The sequence below is a fragment of the Leptopilina heterotoma genome, unplaced genomic scaffold, assembly GCF_015476425.1.
Source record: "Leptopilina heterotoma isolate Lh14 unplaced genomic scaffold, ASM1547642v1 Lhet_251, whole genome shotgun sequence".
Lineage (NCBI taxonomy): Eukaryota > Metazoa > Arthropoda > Insecta > Hymenoptera > Figitidae > Leptopilina > Leptopilina heterotoma.
In genome coordinates, this window is record NW_025110965.1 from 80,985 (window position 1) to 95,001 (window position 14,017).

General features: G+C 34.1%; 1 protein-coding gene across 1 annotated transcript in view; it reads left to right on the forward strand.

Annotated features, from left to right (window-relative positions):
• LOC122503251 overlaps positions 1-13,724 on the forward strand; it is a 41,763-nt gene extending 28,039 nt beyond the window's left edge. Inside the window, exons 4-7 of the mRNA XM_043613725.1 lie at positions 828-905; positions 1,071-1,214; positions 7,200-7,343; positions 12,952-13,724. Coding sequence (XP_043469660.1) covers positions 828-905; positions 1,071-1,214; positions 7,200-7,343; positions 12,952-13,163 — 578 coding nt within the window. The 3' untranslated portion in view covers positions 13,164-13,724. The remainder of the gene's footprint in view (positions 1-827; positions 906-1,070; positions 1,215-7,199; positions 7,344-12,951) is intronic.
• The last annotated feature ends 293 nt before the right edge of the window (positions 13,725-14,017 follow it).

Here is a 14,017-nt window from a genome sequence, read left to right on the forward strand (position 1 = left end):
ACGATTTACAATTATCTATAAACCGTAAACAACAAAAATGTGAAAAATTGCATTCGAATACTTATTTTTGGCGTTCATATTTTTATAGTTTTTACAAAAAATTTAATTTTGTGTTAAAATTAATACAGTTTTATTAAAGTTTAAGAAAATTCTTTTTAAAAAAAAGAATAAGCCAAATCGGTTAATATTTATTCAAGGTATTCGATTTTATCGAAAAACAGTCGATATATTGATAATTATACTCGTGGTTTTTCACATTTTTGCTGCTATCATCTGTAAACGCAATGCCGTCTGGAACGCCATGCTGCTCAAGTGGTTAACATTTAAAATTTTTATCTTTATTTCAACGTAAAGTATTTATTATTTGAAGATTATACATTTCAGTTATAATACGTTCTACAAAGTTTAGATAATGTTTACCTGATTTATTTGAAACTTTATCTTATGTTTGCACTTTAAGACATGTACAATAAGCCCTCTAAAACACCGAGCATTAATTAGGTGACAGATTCTGAGTTCGTTGTCTTAAAATTAAAGATTTCTTTTACAAGGTTTTACAGTATAAGCATTTTATTTGTGAACAGAATATATGAAATAAGTTAGAAATAATACTTTGGTCAGGTAGTAAATTATTTAATTATTTTTTTGGATTTTAATCCTCCGTGATAGATTTGAAATAATGGAAATCTAAATGTCATATTGACTACTAAGTCTTAAAGAACGACACTAAAAACCTTTTCATTAATTTTGTGATGAGTTAAGCTGGAATAAAGTTATATTCACAAATTGAATGATGGATCAACAATAATATTTTTGATTTTTGTTAGGTCACAATTCGAAGAGCCTTGCTGCCTCACCCGAATCTAGTGCTTCAACTGATGATTTTCTTCCGAACCAAAACAATGGTATGTTTTAGCCAGATTACTCACATGCAAAATAGTGTGGAAACTTTTATTGTAAATGTCTTCAATTTATAAAAAATTTTAAAACAAAACTGAAACATTTTAATTTTTTGGGTTTTATTCAAAATTGATAAGACGAATTTACAATAATAATTTTTTTTCTATTAGATCGAAAAGCGAAAAGGAAAGCTTCAGTTTCTGATAGCGAAATCGATGATTTCATGGATGAATTAGTTTCCAATCCAAAGAAGCGGGTTAAATTTTCTAATGAAAAGAAATTAGCGGATTCATCAGCGGTGACGAAAAGCAAAGGTATATTATTAGCCATATTATTAATATTTATTTATTCTTCTTGATGCAGCATGGTTCAAGGATCCATATAAAATATTCTTGCAACTAAAATACAAATGTCTTAACTAAAAATACAAAAAACCTTTTAAGCTATTAGGTACATATTCGCAAACATTTTATCTCTCTTGAGTGCCTGGGCTTCTATTTCCTGTTTTCATTATTCCCATTGTGGCTTTTGCGTATTATTTCCCAAAGAAAAATCAAAAGTAATGTTAATTAACGCCCACCCTTATCATTAAATTACCCCTCATACATTGCTCTTCTCTCTTCCAACTTCAATCAATTCTCGAGCTTTAGGATTATTTGTAGCTTTAACCAAGTCTCGAGACTAGGACGAGCCTTAAGCTTTGGTTTATTTTTAGCTTCAACCAAGTCTCGAGCCTAGGGCGAGCCTTAAGCTGTACGTTTATTTTTAGCTTCAACCAAGTCTTGAGCCTAGGGCAAGGCTTAAGCTTTAGGATTATTTGTAGCTTCTATCAAGTCTCGAGCTTTAGGATTGTTTGTAGCTTTAATCAAGTCTCGAGCAGCAGGATTATTTTAAGCTTTAACCAAGTCTCGAGCAAAGGACGAGCCTTAAGCTTTGGTTTATTTTTAGCTTCAACCAAGTCTCGAGCCTAGGGCGAGCCTTAAGCTGTACGTTTATTTTTAGCTTCAAGCAAGTCTCGAGCGTAGGGCGAGCCTTAAACCTTAGGAATATTTGTAGCTTCAACTAAGTTTCGAGCTTAGGGCGAGCCTTAAGCTTTAAAAGTAATTGTAGCTTCAAAAAAATCTCGAGACTAGGACGAGCCTTAAGATGTACGTTTATTTTTAGCTTCAACCAAGTCTTGAGCCTAGGGCAAGGCTTAAGCTTTAGGATTATTTGTAGCTTCTATCAAGTCTCGAGCTTTAGGATTGTTTGTAGCTTTAATCAAGTCTCGAGCAGCAGGATTATTTTAAGCTTTAACCAAGTCTCGAGCGTAGGGCGAGGCTTAAACTTTAGGATTATTTTTAGCTTCAACCAAGTCTCGAGCGTAGGACGAGCCTTAAGCTGTACGTTTATTTTAAGCTTTAACCAAGTCTCGAGCGTAGGGCGAGCCTTAAGCTTTGGTTTATTTTTAGCTTCAACCAAGTCTCGAGCGTAGGGCGAGGCTTAAGCTTTAGGATTATTTGTAGCTTTAACCAAGTCTCGAGCCTATAGCGAGCCTTAGGCTGTACGTTTATTTTAAGCTTTAACCAAGTCTCGAGCGTAGGGCGAGCCTTAAGCTTTAAACGTATTTGTAGCTTCAAAAAAATCTCAAGCCTAGGTCGAGCCTTCAGATGTACGTTTATTTTAAGCTTCAACCAAGTCTTGAGCCTAGGGCAAGGCTTAAGCTTTAGGATAATTTGTAGCTTCTATCAAGTCTCGAGCTTTAGGATTATTTGTAGCTTTAATCAAGTCTCGAGCAGCAGGATTATTTTAAGCTTTAACCAAGTCTCGAGCGTAGGACGAGCCTTAAACCTTAGGAATATTTGTAGCTTTAACTAAGTTTCGAGCTTAAAGCGAGCTTTAAGCTTTAAAAGTATTTGTAGCTTCAAAAAAATCTCGAGCCTAGGACGAGCCTTAAGATGTACGTTTATTTTTAGCTTTAACCAAGTCTTGAGCCTAGGGCAAGGCTTAAGCTTTAGGATTATTTGTAGCTTCTATCAAGTCTCGAGCTTTAGGATTATTAGTAGCTTCAATCAAGTCTCGAGCGTAGGGCGATCCTTAAGCTGTAGCTTTATTTTTAGCTTCAACCAAGTCTCGAGCGTAGGGCGAGCCTTAAGCTGTACGTTTATTTTTAGCTTTAACCAAGTCTCGAGCGTAGGGCGAGGCTTAAACTTTAGGATTATTTGTAGCTTCAACCAAGTCTCGAGCCTATAGCGAGCCTCAGGCTGTACGTTTATTTTAAGCTTTAACCAAGTCTCGAGCGTAGGGCGAGCCTTAAGCTTTGGTTTATTTTTAGCTTCAACCAAGTCTCGAGCGTAGGGCGAGGCTTAAGCTTTAGGATTATTTGTAGCTTTAACCAAGTCTCGAGCCTATAGCGAGCCTTAGGCTGTACGTTTATTTTAAGCTTTAACCAAGTCTCGAGTGTAGGGCGAGCCTTAAGCTTTAAACGTATTTGTAGCTTCAAAAAAAATCTCAAGCCTAGGACGAGCCTTAAGATGTACGTTTATTTTAAGCTTCAACCAAGTCTTGAGCCTAGGGCAAGGCTTAAGCTTTAGGATTATTTGTAGCTTCTATCAAGTCTCGAGCTTTAGGATTATTTGTAGCTTTAATCAAGTCTCGAGCAGCAGGATTATTTTAAGCTTTAATCAAGTCTCGAGCGTAGGACGAGCCTTAAACCTTAGGAATATTTGTAGCTTTAACTAAGTTTCGAGCTTAGGGCGAGCTTTAAGCTTTAAAAGTATTTGTACCTTCAAAAAAATCTCGAGCCTAGGACGAGCCTTAAGATTTACGTTTATTTTTAGCTTTAACCAAGTCTTGAGCCTAGGGCAAGGCTTAAGCTTTAGGATTATTTGTAGCTTCTATCAAGTCTCGAGCTTTAGGATTATTTGTAGCTTTAATCAAGTCTCGAGCGTAGGACGATCCTTAAGCTGTAGCTTTATTTTTAGCTTCAACCAAGTCTCGAGCGTAGGGCGAGACTTAAGCTGTACGTTTATTTTTAGCTTCAACCAAGTCTCGAGAGTAGGGAGAGGCTTAAGCTTTAGGATTATTTGTAGCTTCAACCAAGTCTCGAGCCTATAGCGAGCCTTAGGCTGTACGTTTATTTTAAGCTTTAACTAAGTCTCGAGCGTAGGGCGAGCCTTAAGCTTTGGTTTATTTTTAGCTTCAACCAAGTCTCGAGCCTAGGGCGAGCCTTAAGCTTTGGTTTATTTTAAGCTTTAACCAAGTCTTGAGCGTAGGGCGAGGCTTAAGCTTTAGGATTATTTGTAGCTTTAACCAAGTCTTGAGCGTAGGGCGAGGCTTAAGCTTTAGGATTATTTGTAGCTTCTATCAAGTCTCGAGCTTTAGGATTATTAGTAGCTTCAATCAAGTCTCGAGCGTAGGGCGATCCTTAAGCTGTAGCTTTATTTTTAGCTTCAACCAAGTCTCGAGCGTAGGGCGAGCCTTAAGCTGTACGTTTATTTTTAGCTTTAACCAAGTCTCGAGCGTAGGGCGAGGCTTAAACTTTAGGATTATTTGTAGCTTCAACCAAGTCTCGAGCCTATAGCGAGCCTCAGGCTGTACGTTTATTTTAAGCTTTAACCAAGTCTCGAGCGTAGGGCGAGCCTTAAGCTTTGGTTTATTTTTAGCTTCAACCAAGTCTCGAGCGTAGGGCGAGGCTTAAGCTTTAGGATTATTTGTAGCTTTAACCAAGTCTCGAGCCTATAGCGAGCCTTAGGCTGTACGTTTATTTTAAGCTTTAACCAAGTCTCGAGTGTAGGGCGAGCCTTAAGCTTTAAACGTATTTGTAGCTTCAAAAAAAATCTCAAGCCTAGGACGAGCCTTAAGATGTACGTTTATTTTAAGCTTCAACCAAGTCTTGAGCCTAGGGCAAGGCTTAAGCTTTAGGATTATTTGTAGCTTCTATCAAGTCTCGAGCTTTAGGATTATTTGTAGCTTTAATCAAGTCTCGAGCAGCAGGATTATTTTAAGCTTTAATCAAGTCTCGAGCGTAGGACGAGCCTTAAACCTTAGGAATATTTGTAGCTTTAACTAAGTTTCGAGCTTAGGGCGAGCTTTAAGCTTTAAAAGTATTTGTACCTTCAAAAAAATCTCGAGCCTAGGACGAGCCTTAAGATGTACGTTTATTTTTAGCTTTAACCAAGTCTTGAGCCTAGGGCAAGGCTTAAGCTTTAGGATTATTTGTAGCTTCTATCAAGTCTCGAGCTTTAGGATTATTTGTAGCTTTAATCAAGTCTCGAGCGTAGGACGATCTCGACCTTAAGCTGTAGCTTTATTTTTAGCTTCAACCAAGTCTCGAGCGTAGGGCGAGCCTTAAGCTTTGGTTTATTTTAAGCTTTAACCAAGTCTCGAGCGTAGGGCGAGCCTTAAGCTTTGGTTTATTTTTAGCTTCAACCAAGTCTCGAGCGTAGGGCGAGGCTTAAGCTTTAGGATTATTTGTAGCTTTAACCAAGTCTTGAGCCTATAGCGAGCCTTAGGCTGTACGTTTATTTTAAGCTTTAACCAAGTCTCGAGTGTAGGGCGAGCCTTAAGCTTTAAACGTATTTGTAGCTTCAAAAAAAATCTCAAGCCTAGGACGAGCCTTAAGATGTACGTTTATTTTAAGCTTCAACCAAGTCTTGAGCCTAGGGCAAGGCTTAAGCTTTAGGATTATTTGTAGCTTCTATCAAGTCTCGAGCTTTAGGATTATTTGTAGCTTTAATCAAGTCTCGAGCAGCAGGATTATTTTAAGCTTTAATCAAGTCTCGAGCGTAGGACGAGCCTTAAACCTTAGGAATATTTGTAGCTTTAACTAAGTTTCGAGCTTAGGGCGAGCTTTAAGCTTTAAAAGTATTTGTACCTTCAAAAAAATCTCGAGCCTAGGACGAGCCTTAAGATGTACGTTTATTTTTAGCTTTAACCAAGTCTTGAGCCTAGGGCAAGGCTTAAGCTTTAGGATTATTTGTAGCTTCTATCAAGTCTCGAGCTTTAGGATTATTTGTAGCTTTAATCAAGTCTCGAGCGTAGGACGATCCTTAAGCTGTAGCTTTATTTTTAGCTTCAACCAAGTCTCGAGCGTAGGGCGAGACTTAAGCTGTACGTTTATTTTTAGCTTCAACCAAGTCTCGAGAGTAGGGAGAGGCTTAAGCTTTAGGATTATTTGTAGCTTCAACCAAGTCTCGAGCCTATAGCGAGCCTTAGGCTGTACGTTTATTTTAAGCTTTAACTAAGTCTCGAGCGTAGGGCGAGCCTTAAGCTTTGGTTTATTTTTAGCTTCAACCAAGTCTCGAGCGTAGGGCGAGGCTTAAGCTTTAGGATTATTTGTAGCTTCAATCAAGTCTCGAGCGTAGGGCAAGGCTCAAGCTTTAGGATTATTTGTAGCTTCTATCAAGTCTCGAGCTTTAGGATTATTTGTAGCTTTAATCAAGTCTCGAGCAGCAGGATTATTTTAAGCTTTAACCAAGTCGCGAGCGTAGGACGAGCCTTAAGCTTTAGGTTTATTTTTAGCTTCAACCAAGTCTTGAGCGTAGGGCGAGGCTTAAGCTTTAGGATTATTTGTAGCTTCAATCAAGTCTCGAGATTCAGAATTATTTGTAGCTTCAACCAAGTCTCGAGCCTAGGATGAGCTTTAAGCTTTAGGTTCATTAGAATTAGAATTAGAAATTAGAAATTAGAATTTCTAAACAACCTATTGGCAGTAAAAAGAACTTTCTTTTTGAGTTAATTATTTAAAAAATGAATGATAAATGAAATCGAGTATACGCGGTCAGTCGCGTGGTGAGAAGTTTCCACTCTTCGCATCAGAACTTCCCGACATTTGCTGCTTTCAAATTCAATAACAAATAAGTAAAAACATGAAAAATCCCAAAATTTGTTTAATATAAAAAAGAAGAGTGCTGTGAAAGGTACTGAGAGTATGGAATAATAATTTTTTTTATTTTAAAAGCTATAAATAAAGAAAGAAACTGGGTGAAAAAACTTCTCACTATGCAACGGATGGAGGGTTAATATTTTTTTCGTGGTCAGAAACAGTTTTATAATTTGTGTTACGTAAATTATTTAAAAAAGCATCTTTCTCGGGTTTTTAGTTTTACTCTCTATGTTTGTTATTCTGAATATTCAAGTGATATTTTGAGACATAAATCTAAACAAGCAATCTCAAAATCCCTTCACTAACAATAAACTTGAGAATAATTATGCGGGAACATATAAAATTTGAAAACCAAAATTAAAACATTTTAATTTTTTTGAGTTTCATTCAAAATTGATAAGGCGAATTTACAATAATAATTTTTTTCTATTAGTTCGAAAAGCGAAAAGGAAGGCTTCAGTATCTGATAGCGAAATCGATGATATCATGGATGAATTAGATTCCAATCCAAAGAAGCGGGTTAAATTTTCTAATAAAAAGAAATTAGCGGATTCAACAGCGGTGACGAAAAGTAAAGGTATATTATTAGCCATATTATTAATATTTATTTATTCTTCTTGATGCAGCATGGTTCAAGGATCCATATAAAATATTCTTGCAACTAAAATACAAATGTCTTAACTAAAAATACAAAAAACCTTTTAAGCTATTAGGTACATATTCGCAAACATTTTGTCTCTCTTGAGTGCCTGGACTTCTATTTCCTGTTTTCATTATTCCCATTGTGGCTTTTGCGTATTATTTCCCAAAGAAAAAATCAAAAGTAATATTAATTAACGCCCACCCTTATCATTAAATTACCCCTCATACATTGCTCTTCTCTCTTCCAACTTCAATCAAGTCTCGAGCTTTAGGATTATTTGTAGCTTCTATCAAGTCTTGAGCTTTAGGATTATTTGTAGCTTTAACCAAGTCTCGAGCGTAGGGCGAGGCTTAAGCTTTAGGATTATTTGTAGCTGCAATCAAGTCTCGAGCTTTAGGATTATTTGTAGCTTTAACCAAGTCTCGATCTTAGGACGAGCCTTAAGCTTTAGGTTTATTTTTAGCTTCAACCAAGCCTCGAGCCTAGGGCTAACCTTAAGCTTTAGGATTGTTTGTATCTTCAACCAAGTCTCGAGCGTAGGGCGAGGCTTAAGCTTTAGTATTATTTGTAACTTTAATCAAGTCTCGAGCGTAGGGGGAGCTTTAAACTTTAGGATTATTTGTAGCTTCAACCAAGTCTCTAGCCTAGGACGAGCCTTAAGCTTTATGTTGATTTTTAGCTTCAACAATTTACCGAGATTAATAATTCTTAAATTATTTGTGAAAATGTTTACGACTGAACATATGCATTTGAACGTTAATACTTCCGTACTAAAAGATTCTTTAGCGTTTTTTATTTGTTAGTTTAACGGATCTTATTTTATTAAAGTTCAATTCTTACACTCACTATTATTATATTCTCATTCCTTTAACTCGCATTGTTCTCCACTCACACTAATTATTTAGGAAAGTGTGGGGCAAAGGCGCTAGGTTTACATTTATCGATGTATATTTTTTAAATTAAGCAATTAATTTATGCGGTCTTTGGTTTCCATTATTCTAAAACTAATCAACAAGAAATTTTAATAGTTGTTATTTAGTGTATTATAGTTATAAATACATTATTTAATGAAATTCAAAAACAATGTAAAAAATGGCTTTGCCCCACACGCTGGGGCAGCGACGTTTTTGCTTATATTTCTAAAAGAAAGCATTTAGAAGCCTTAAAAAAATTAACAAGTGATATTTATCAGTATAATATTTACGAAACATAAGGTTAACAACATATTATTAAAAGAATTAAAGTATTTAAATAAAAAATAAAAACTTTTAGAGTTTTTAACCTTATATTATAAATTAATACATAGAAAAGTCGAAGATTCAATTGTTTTTAACCAAATTAATTTCAATATTACCTTTGCCCCACATAACAAACTTTTTTTACTTTAAATTAAAAATATTTAGATACAAAATTAAACTAAAACACCACGCCAATTGTGTAGAGAAATATTTAATTTATTTACATGTTATGTTTTTTGAAAATTAAATACTTAAACTTATGTTATAAAAAATAAGAGTTTGTTCAGTAAAACTATCATTTTAGTTTTGCAAAACAATTTTTGTTATATTTCTTAAAATATTTGATATTTTTAGGTTTTTCTTTTTTTAATCAATTGGTCTGATTGCATTGAAACTAAATTTTTAATACCAATTGGAATAGACAGAAAATAAAGAAGATATTTTTAAAAAACGTCTTTGCCCCGCATAGCGCCTTTGTCCCACTCTCCCCTACTCCTGTCACGTATTTTTATTTTTTTAAAGCTTAAAACTTGCAATTGGAACCCCTTGATTTCCGTATTTACCACGACACCCAATTTCGCGAATTCCATATTGGCAGCTTGGCTCTCGTAATATGGAATCCCTTAGCTCATCCTAATACTTTTTTACAGGATACTCACAATTAGATTTTTTTGTGCTATGTAACTTTTTAAAATTCGTTTAGAATTACAATTACTTATAAAACTATAATTTTAGCGCAAATATTTGAAATCTTCATTTAAAGTAATCCGGGAAAAAATAGTTGTTTCGTAAAATACACTTAATTTAAAAAGAAAAGAATATTTCGGGTTGGGATTTTTTGAAAGTAATAAAGGAAAAGGGACCCTACAGGGTTAAAAAATTGTTTAAACATTTAGTTTTGAGTGAAAAAGGGCTTTTATAGAATACACTATTCGTTGTTTACATACGATATTTGGAAGTAAAATTTATTTAACCGCAGTCATTAGCTGAAATTGGCGCCCCTTCTGTACCACCGACACATGGATCCATTCACCTGTGTGTTCGCCGCCATATTGTCTTTCACTTTTGCCAAAAGTGCAACTTTTTAACTATATTTTTAAATACTTTTATTAAAAATTGCTTGTCAATATGGAGAAGATTCTCTATCAGTACAAAGAAAAAAACCGAACTCAAAGTGAATATCATATGAGACTCATTTTGAACTGCAACAAGAATGATACCCCTTCGACTCATTCTGAGTTTCTGGGGTAAAGATTCAAAATCAGTCAAAAGGGGTATCATTTTATGTTTATGATAAAATTACAATCATATTGGAAAAACTAAGAATAATTCATAAAAATATGAATTAAAATAATTGTTTAGAATGAATAAACATGTTGCACTTGTCAAAATATTATTACATGCAGTCGATTTATTGTTTTTATGAGAAACGAAAAGAATTTTAGGTTAGACACTTGTGAATTGACTGACAGGGATGGGAAACCATGTAACACGAAACATGCGAAACACAAAAAAGTAACTAGAACATTGTCATTTTACTCATTTTGAGTCACTTGAAGTTGTCGATTACTCAATACTCATTTGAAGACCGAAGCCCTGAGCAGAATAAAACGGGAATGGAACGCAAGCATGAGATAGAAAAAGATAGGAAGTAGGTTTGTTCTTTTTTATGGCATGCTTACGTTCACGTTACTGTTTTAAGGGGCTTGTATACCTCCTCCGTTCTGAGTATATTCAGAAACGTCCAGCGTTTTGATTGGATATGCTTATAGAGAATTTCCAAAACATTAAATTTTTTGGAAATTCTCTATGAGCATAGCCAATCAAAACGCTGGACGTTTCTGATATACTTAGAACGGAGGAGGTATACAAGCCCCTTTAGGGCCAGTTTCACCAACTGGCGGTTAAGCTTGGTTCAACTGAACTCGTTCAACTCTTGAAGGCGAGAACAGAATAGCCTACGTGAACGTGAACGTGCTGACGTCACCCATTTGAATAGCATGGGTGACGTCATACGTTCGCGTACACGTTCACGTTCACGTAGGCTATTCTGTTCTCGCCTTGATCGTCAGAGTTAACCGCTAGTGCGTTTCACCAGCCTAATCCCAGTTTAAAATGAACGCGTTTAGTTAATCTACATTCCCTAGAATTTCCTAGTGGTTATGGCGCTTAAATCTAACCACGGAATGTAAATAAACAACTGAACTAACCTAAAATATAAATGTCGCATAGGTTCTTTTGAGCTTAATATCTATTATTTTAAATTAAAACCTTAATAAAAAATGAGTAGTGGAGTAAAAAACAAGTTGTTCTTTTCATGATCATTTAGCTTCCACAATATAATATATACCAATTGCTTAATTTCTTATTCTAGAATAATTATTTAAAAGTATTTTAAAAAATACAAAATTTGAATTTTTTGTTAAAAATAAAAATATCGTCCGATTAATTTTATAAATATTGATAAAATATATACTTTATATACATGAATCGATTCGTTTTCATGGCAGAAATACAATTTTGACAAAAGTAAATTAAAATTTTAATAAAGAAAAAAGTTATTTCAAAAATTACAAAATATAAATTTTTTGTTGAAAGCAAAATTAGACAGAGAGAGCCAAACTTTTTTTTAAAGTCCTTTTTATATTTTCTTAATTTAATAACATAATAGTACATACATATTTTGTGATTGTGGTGTAGTAGATCAGATTTGTAAATTTCAATACGAATGTCAATTAAATGACCATTTAAAAGTTGTAATGGCTTTTATATGAATATTTCTAAACATTTGTCAGATTAATTTTTCTTTTTTGAAAATCCTTCTTTCTTTATATTTTTTTAATTTAATTTACATTTAATAAAGTTAAATCTGTTGAAACAAAGCATCTACATGCAATATTGTTTTGATAGTGGGTCAGTTTGGGATAGAATGCTTTGTATATATAATGATTCCACTTATTTTGTTAAGTAAATAATACACTGAATGTTAATTAATTTTTTATATATAGGTAGTAGTCCCTTAAGAAAATCAACAAATCGTAAAAGTTCGCACTGCGCTTCGGGAGAGTTCGGCAAGTTGAACGCGGTCAACTCTGCTTAAACCGACAAAATTCAGCGATTAAAATATAAACTTAGTTCAACCGAGTTGAACGTGGTTAAGTAGATGGTGAAACGTACGCAGAGACTTGATCTCGTTCAACTCATACTTTGAACAAGTTCAGTGCTTGAACTAGTTTGGTGAAACTGGCCCTTAGGGTACAGTCCCATGTTGAGCAGAAAACACAATGCAAAGCAGAATTTCGTGAGAGTGGGAAGGATAGTGATATCTGACTATTTCTCTTGCACTCACTAAATTCTGCTTTGCATTCTGTTTTCTGCTCAGCATGGGACTGCACCCTTATTCTGCGTTGGGCTCGACTCCCAAATGAGTTGCAACAAAAATGAGTAGGGTTTTTTCTGTGATAAACTTTTATCTAATTAAATCAAAAAATCGTAGCTCGATATCTTTTCTCACTTAGAAATGAGAAGACACGCGGTAAACCACTTTTTAGAGGAGCATTTCCCAGATGCTCTTAAGGGCATCCGGGAAAAATCGAGCCCAAAAAGTGTTTTCCCGCATGTCGTCTTACTCCTAAATAATTAGAGATATTTAGTTCGGATTTATCGTGATAATTAAGGGAATTCATGATGATAAAGAATATTCTCAAAAATTGCAAGTAATTTTTGAAATAAATATTGAAAAACGAAATTACAAAAGTTGGATTTTTGGCGAAAGTGAGAGACAATATGGCGGTGAGCACACAGACAAGTGGATCTATGGGTCAGTGGTCAAGGAGGTGGCGCCAATTCTCGGAAGTGGTCGCGAGTTGAACTGAGGAAAATGTATTAACCTCAAATTACTCCACTTTCAATCCTTAATAAAATAATTTCATCGCAAAATTATTGCAAAAACGGAGAAGGCCGCTCCTCGGAGAGTCTTCCTCTATCACCCTTCCAAATATGAACCCGAAATATTTTAGCCTCTCAAAATGAGACGTCTATACTGAACCGTTTAAACCCCCTTTTTTCCGTATATTTAAACAATTTTTTTCAATAATTATTTATCAAAATTTCTCTAAATTCCGAGAGGACCGCTGGTCCCAGAGTATTTCTCTATATTTACCAAAAAATCCCGACTCAAAATATTCTTTTCTTTTTAAATGAGACGTCTATCACGAAACTATTATTTTTTCCCGGATGCCCTTAATGCTTAATATTTACGAAATTACTCTATAATATTTAACTTTATTTTCTTCAAATTATAGATCTCAGTGATGAGAAAATTAAGAAAAATCGATGGACCCAGAATGAAGTAAATGCAGTTTTGAATGCATTTAAACATAATATTGAAGAAAAGACCTTACCATCCGCAGCAGAAATAGTGGAATTGAAGGAACAAAATGAATGTCTGCAAAATAGGAGTACAGCTACAATCAAATCTTGGATTCATCATTACAATTCGAAAACAAAAGCCTAACCATTTGAAAATGGTTAATAACAAAGTTAAGAAATTTTTTATTACTTATTTAAAACCAGATGGTTCCAATCATTTCTTTTTATTTGTTCGTTGTTTAGTATTCCAAAAAATCCCCGAGTTTTTTTAATTGCCCGGCAATGGTGGGATAATTTTTTCTTATAATAGTTGATTTGCAAAATTACCACTTTTAGTTTTTTAGACACTCTCACTAAGTGAGTGGGATGTCCCAGTGACAAAATTGTCCCAGATGAAAAGAATTTCATACTTGCAAAGACAAATTTATCTTTTTAACGTTAAGTGAGTCAATTAGTTCAAATATCAAAATTTTGTACTAATGAAAGAAAACAGTTTTGGTTATAAATTAGAGCTGTGCAAAATAATTCGAACCGAATTTTGCACAGCTCTATTATAAATGTAAGAAGTTTTATTGTTTTTCCATTTGAACTATACTTTAACAACCTCTAAATTAAAAAATTTCCTGTACGTAACAAGTTTGAGAAATTTTGTTGTTCTATTAAAGTATTATAATTTAGTTATGAATTGATCTCTCTTAAAAATTTCATGTACGTAACAAGTTTGAGAAATTTTGTTATTCTATTAAAGTATTATAAATTAGTTATAAATTGATCTCTCTTATAAATGAAATATTATATATTAATATATGTGGACATATATTTATAAATTACAAACAACGCTTACCAAAGATAATTTTAGTGTTTAATTATAAATGTATAATTTCAAGCATACACTTTGTTGATGTCGTCTTGTTCTGTCCTAAAACATTTCCTTCCTATACATCCTAAATGCCTGCAAAATAAGTTACAAATGATTGTGTAATTAAAACTACAGTTCTT